Source organism: Colobus angolensis, unplaced genomic scaffold (assembly GCF_000951035.1).
Source record: "Colobus angolensis palliatus isolate OR3802 unplaced genomic scaffold, Cang.pa_1.0 Scaffold369, whole genome shotgun sequence".
Taxonomy (NCBI): domain Eukaryota; kingdom Metazoa; phylum Chordata; class Mammalia; order Primates; family Cercopithecidae; genus Colobus; species Colobus angolensis.
Window position 1 is genome coordinate 645890 of NW_012117032.1, and position 6838 is coordinate 652727.

Genomic DNA, 6838 nt, shown 5'->3' on the forward strand with positions numbered 1-6838 from the left:
GCCTCCCAAAGTGCTGGGATTACAGGCTTGAGCCACCGCGCCCGGCCTATACATATTTCTTGAATGCTTATTGTAATTTCTCTATGAGGAAATCCAGAATATTCATGTACTAAGAATGGCATCAAATTTAATAAATTAAATTAAAGCTGAAGTTACTTTTTTTTTTAATGGGAACTTGAACTACCTCTGAGCCATTCCCTAAGGTCATAGGTAGTGAATGCACCCATTTTAGCTGGTTTAAAAAATGAGAGAGATGCGGCCGGTGCAGTGGCTCACGCCTGTAATCCTAGCACTTTGGGAGGCCAAGGCGGGTGGATGCACTCCAGCCTGGGCAACAGAGCAAGACCCTGTCTCTAAAACAATAATAATAATAATAATAATATATCAGTATTGGCTCATCAATTGTAACAAACATACCACACTAATGCAAGATGCTAATAACAGGTGAAACTGTAGGCCTGAGACGGGAAGGGGAGTATATGGGAATTTCTTGTACTTTCCACTCATTGTTATGTAAGCATAGAGCTGCTCTAAAAAATAACATCTACTAATTTTAAAAAAAGAAAGAGCAGGAGACAGTATGCTTGATATCAGGTCACATGATAGTGGACCTGGCAGGGCGTAGCATCGTAGTGCCTTACTCCCTAGGAGATGAGGGAAGCACTCTAGCCTTCAGTTAAGAACCTGGCTCCAAGTACCTGGGCTCAAATCCTGATCCTGCACACACCCTTGGCTAATTATATGACCACAGACCCGTTACCTACCCCTCTGTGTCTCAGTTCCCTCACTGGTAAACAAGAGTGTGGTAACAGTCTCTAATTCATCAGCCTGCTGTAAGAATTAAATGAGATAATGCATTTAGGCAACTTAGCACAGTCCCTAGAACACTGTAAGTGCCAAATAAATATTTGGCTGTTGTTAATATTAAGGAGGAAAGGCCCCAGAAAGAAGCATGGGACCTTGGAGGTGACTGAGCCAGTGGCAATAAGGGAGGGCTGCCAGCCCAGCTCTCATGGCCCACACAGCCCTGTCTGCACGACTCTTTGCCAAGACAGGGGTGCCTTTGTAGAGAGCACCTGCCTCCTCCTTACCTTCTCCAAGCCTGTGGACTCGTCCTCCACATCCTTGGGTAGCAGGATGAACATGCTGAGATGCTTATTTTGAAAAGGAAGCTCTATGATCTTACAGTTGATACTGTCAATGTTTCCCATACAGAACGTGGCCTCCATGTTCATCATCTGCACTGGTTTGGTGTCTGTCTGTAAAACGGAAAATCTGGACTGCTTACTTTTCAATTTACACATGCATAAATATACACACACACACACACACACACACATGTATACCCACATGTATATATACAGACACAACACATATACACATACACCTATATATACACATTTATACACATACGTATATATGCATACACACATACATATACACACATATATACACATACATATACATATACACACACCTGTATATACACACACTATATATAACCCCATACATATATACACACATGCACATATATACACACATATATATGCAAACACATAAATATATGTACATATATACATATATGTACACACAAATTTGCTCTTGACAGTGTCAGATTATTATGGCTTATAATTCATCATCCACTGAGATCCAAACTGTATGGCACCCAAACCAGAGACTGTCCTGTGAAGAGTTTGTGTTCCTTTGAAAAGTTATTCATATACTTTATAATCTACATGTTACACATTACAGGAACTATATATAATACTGTATTTGCATAGATCAAACCTTAAAAATAAGACTGTACGGCTGAAAATACAGGCAATGTTTGTTATTCATTACAGATGCCTATGAGATCTTTAAACTATTCCTGGTGGAGCTGACTTGAAAGTAAATTCTACTGCAAACCCACATAACCATTCATACGGCTTTTCCTAATAAAATACCTATTTCAAAAACTGGGCGCGGGGCCTCACGCCTGTAATCCTGCACTTTGGGAGACCACTTGAGGTCAGGAGTTCGAGACCAGCCTGGCCAACATAGTGAAACCTTATCTCTACTAAAAAATACAAAAATCAGCCAGGCAGGGTGCCACAAGCCTGTAATCCCAGCTACTTGGGAAACTGAGGTAGGAGAATTGCTTGAACCTGGGAGCCAGAAGTTGGTATGAGCCAAGATCGTACCACTGCACTCACTCCAGCCTGGGCAACAGAGCGAGACTCTGTCTCAAAACAAAACGGAACAATAACAACAAACTTAGCATATAGCAGAACAAAACAGTATTTGTTGTGACCTCTCTGTTTGTCTTTGGTTTGAATTGCCCACTCCCCGCTGTACTGCCACCTACTCAGATCCGAGCTAATGAACAAAGTCTGGATTGAAGATGAGAACCTTGGTTTTTAGTCCCAAATGTGACGTCAACAGATTCTGTGGCCTTGAGCAAGTCACTCAATCTCTCTAGGCCTCAATATTCTTGTCAGTAGAATGAAGAAATTGTAAATTGTAAATTGAGAATAATGGTTACCACTGGGGAGGAAGAAAGAGGAACAGGACAGTGGAGTGAGCAGCAACTGTTCTTGTATTTTTTCTTTAAAATTCTGAAATAAGGCAAAATATGAAGTTCAAAAAGATGATTGATTAGTATATGGGTGTTTGTTTTATTATTCTCTATCATTTTCCGAATGCTTGGAGTATTGCATAATTTTTAAAGAGGAAAACGTTCTTTAAAATTATCTCTAAGTCTTTTTAAAATTATCTCTAAGTCCCTTTGAGCTCCACTGTATGCCCTGCTCTTTTTTTTTTTTTTCCAGAAATATTGTGTTCAATGATAAAGCTTAGCATACCCCAGCACCAGGAATGGTGTAGAGTTGCAGCAGCAGGGACAGGCAGGTGACCCCCACAGAGCCTCATATGGCAAAGAGAATATGGAAGGCGACCATTAAACAGAACAGCCCCATGGCCTTAGACAGGGCAAAGCCCAGAATGGCATAGGAGAAGAGCTGCTGCTTGAGAGATGGGTTCCTGGCATAGCCAATGACCAAGCTGCCAAACACCGTTCCAATGCCAGTCCCTGAACCAGCCACACCAACTGTGTCTGCCCCAGCACCAATCAACTTGGCTGCTGTGTCAATGTCCCAGGAGTTCCCAGGTCTAGAACTCCTGTTTGGCCACCTAAAGTGGGGAGTTGCTGTAGGAAGGCTGTTTAGATGAATTCTCTGGGCTATTCAAGAAGGAGGCAGATACAGGCCTAATTAGACCACTAGTAAAACAGCAGATCAGAGCTGGAGAAATAAGTAATGCCCCCGTGGTCTGCATTTTTTCACTCTCCCAACTTTAGCCCTTGGTCTCACCCTGTTCTTCTTCTTTTTTTTTTTTTGAGACGGAGTCTCGCTCTGTCGCCCAAACTGGAGTGTAGTGGCTGGATCTCAGCTCACTGCAAGCTCTGCCTTTCGGGTTCACGCCATTCTCCTGCCTCAGCCTCCCAAGTAGCTGGGACTATAGGCGCCCGCCACCTCACTCTGCTAGTTTTTTGTATTTTTTAGTAGAGATGGGGTTTCACCGGGTTAGCCAGGATGGTCTGGATCTCCTGACCTTGTGATCCACCCGTCTCGGCCTCCCATAGTGCTGGGATTACAGGCTTGAGCCACTGCGCCCAGCCTCGCCCTGTTCTTCTTAAAGGGAGCCCATGGAAAGGTCTGATCACTCAAGTCTTTATCTCCAAGCACTGCCCAGGCCTTCTCTTCTCTTTGCCCCTATTAACACCTGGCCTCCTGTCTCTGCTCCAGAGATGACTAATTTCCTGAAGGAAAATTAATTCACACTAAGATGTAAAAGACTGACAGCAATGTAGTATAACCTATTGACGTATACCTCCCATGGGATATTTGCCTGTTAACTAAATCTCTTTGGGGAGAAATTTCAAGCCTCATACCAAGCCTGCAAGGATAATACTCCAGTAAACTTGCATCTGGTATCTTTAAATACTAAGCTGAACCTTCCCCAATCCCTCTCTAAAGCACAGTTAAACCTTATTTATTTATTTATTTATTTTATTTTATTTATTTATTTTTTTTTTTGAGACAGAGTCTCGCTCTGTCGCCCAGGCTGGAGTGCAGTGGCCGGATCTCAGCTCACTACAAGCTCCACCTCCCAGGTTTACATCATTCTCCTGCCTCAGCCTCACCAGTAGCTGGGACTACAGGCGCCCGCCACCTCGCCCAGCTAGTTTTTTGTATTTTTTTTTAGTAGAGACGGGATTTCACCGTGTTAGCCAGGATGGTCTCGATCTCCTGACCTCATGATCCACCCGTCTCGGCCTCCCAAAGTGCTGGGATTACAGGCTTGAGCCACCGCGCCCGGCCAAACCTTATTTATTTTACTTTTGTATATACCTTATTTATTTTACTTTTGTATATACCTCTATTTTAACACTTGCCACAGTGTTAGAAATATTATCTAGTGATTGTCTTTCCACTTCCAACCCCAACTAGAATACAGTCAAGGCAGAAACTAAGTCTTATTTTCTATCCCAGCTTGTAGAGCTCACTGAATATCTGGCTGATAAATAATGGAAGACTTCAACTCTATGTGTAATCAGAAACAGAATTATAGGAAAACATACTACTTTGGAAGTTAACAGATAATTCTTCCCTTTATTTCTCCTAAAGAGGATATTGTCTTAAAATATATTACTCCTAAAGAAATTTGTCTAAAAATCTCCAACAGGGCCGGCAGGCGGATCATGAGGTCAGGAGATCGAGACCACGGTGAAACCCCGTCTCTACTAAAAATATAAAAAATTAGCCAGGCGTGGTGGTGGGCACCTATAGTCCCAGCTACTTGGGAGGCTGAGGCAGGAGAATGGTGTGAACCCGGGAGGTGGAGCTTGCAGTGAGCAGAGATTGCACCACTGTGCTCCAGCCTGGGTGACAGAGCGAGACTCCATCTCAAAAAAAAAAAAAAATCTCCAAAAGGTTAGACTGCTAATAGTTTCTGAATGTGCACATAGTTGTAGCCTCCAAAAACGGTCATCAGTTTCACTTATCAGCACTGACTATGGGTACTTTATTGTCTGAAACACATGTTGAGATGTATCTTCTGAAAAGAGGACCAAATAAAGACTATCTATGCCAGAAAATATAATACAACATATATATTAATATAGATATATATGGATGATATATTTATCAGAATAAGTACTAAATTTTTAATAATATAGCTTCACCTATTTAACCCTTACCGGAGACACTACAGGACATGAGAAAAGGTTTAGTAATGTCACTCAAAAAGTTCAAGGGCTGACAAAGCAATTCAAAGAAAACAAAGGAGAAATAATAGCATCGGCATTCAAAAGAAGGGTGTAGCCTCATGCAGTTGTGAATAGCATTTTATTGCTTTATCAAGTGAATCCACTGAGAGATCAATGACATTTCAAACTCTTATTAATTCTGCTCATAAAGACTGAGTTTCCAGGATCTTATATAACCTAGCTTTATGATTTAACAGCAAGAATAAAGGAATAGCACACATTCTTTCTCCCTTCTCAAAAAACACATATTAATACTTTCTTAATGAAAAAAGTACAACCCTCAGTGTGGTTGACACAAAAGTCCACATTCTACTCATTGACTATTGCGACATTTTCATGGTATTCCTTCCAGGCTGGCTCGGGGCCTTGGTGAGAGGCACCATTGGCAACCTGTTTCAGATTTCACTTAAACAGAGTTAGGAACCCTTTGCCAGCCCTTGCCAGGGAGGAGAGCCAATCACTGATCAAAGGAGTCAGAGGGGTCACTCCATGACAACAAAGGGTGTGTGGATGCCATCAGGGCCAGTGGGGCCAACACCCCTCCCTAACTCACAGTAGAGGCTGGGTAAAGTCACGTTGCACTTCCACTCCAGATAAAAGACAACACTGAGAAGGTCAAAAAGCCATGTTTAAAACTCAAGGACCTGTGTGTGCAAAACACAAGAGTGTGAAGAGCCTAAAGTGTGTCTCTAGAATCTCAGACAGACCTCTTGTGTACAGGGTCAATCCTGTCCCTGCAGTCAGTTTTGAGAAGACCACTGCCGTTGGGAAGCCAAGCTCAGGAAGGTCAGGTTTTGTCTGCCACTGATTGTTTAAACAAACTGACCCTTAGGGACTGATCATTCAACAAATTTGCTGAGCACCTACTGATGTGTTAGGGACTTGGCCAGAAATTGTAGACACTGAGATGAATAAGGCATTGTCCCTACCTTAAAAATCCCATGCACTAGTAGGGGATCTATATAAGCAAACAGATTTCACCGTGCAAAGCATATTCTGGGAGGGGACAGAGGAGAGTATGAATAAAAATTCCAAGGGAACAAAGAAAGAAAGAGTAATGGAAGCCATCCAGCTAACCCAGGTGTAGACTGTATCTTGCAGGACTTTTCCTCATGGATGCTAGCATTAAGAAGGTGCTACTATATTTGGCAAAAACAAGATATTGATGCTAGGTACTCTAAGTACTGGGAGAAGCATGAAAACTAAAACTGATGCATAGAAGCTACAAGGTAACTAAGCTACCTTTAAGTATTGTACTAACTGAAGTGCTGCTTCCAGTCTAACACAAGCCAGATCCCACCCAAGGAGACCACATCACATCATCATATAGATCTCTGGGTTTTCCAATAAAATGGGTCAAATTTCCACTCTCAGTTCCTTGGTCTTGGTCTCATTTACAAAAGAGGTACTTGACCTATTTCTATTTTTGTTTTTTGAGATGGAATCTCACTCTGTCACCCAGGCTGGAGTGCAGTGGCATGATCTCAGCTCACTGCAACCTCTGCCTCCTGGGTTCAAGCCATTCTCCTG

At 42.4% G+C, this 6838-nt stretch overlaps 1 protein-coding gene and 1 pseudogene across 1 annotated transcript in view; both read right to left on the reverse strand.

Moving 5' to 3' along the window:
- SERPINB5 (serpin peptidase inhibitor, clade B (ovalbumin), member 5) overlaps window positions 1-6838 on the reverse strand; it is a 27643-nt gene that overhangs the window by 2679 nt on the left and 18126 nt on the right. Inside the window, exons 6-7 of the mRNA XM_011953609.1 lie at window positions 2937-3220; window positions 1092-1301 (exon numbers count right to left, since the gene is read on the reverse strand). Of these exons, the coding sequence (XP_011808999.1) occupies window positions 1092-1301; window positions 2937-3220 (494 nt within the window). The remainder of the gene's footprint in view (window positions 1-1091; window positions 1302-2936; window positions 3221-6838) is intronic.
- Window positions 2907-3315, reverse strand: LOC105520024 (annotated as a pseudogene).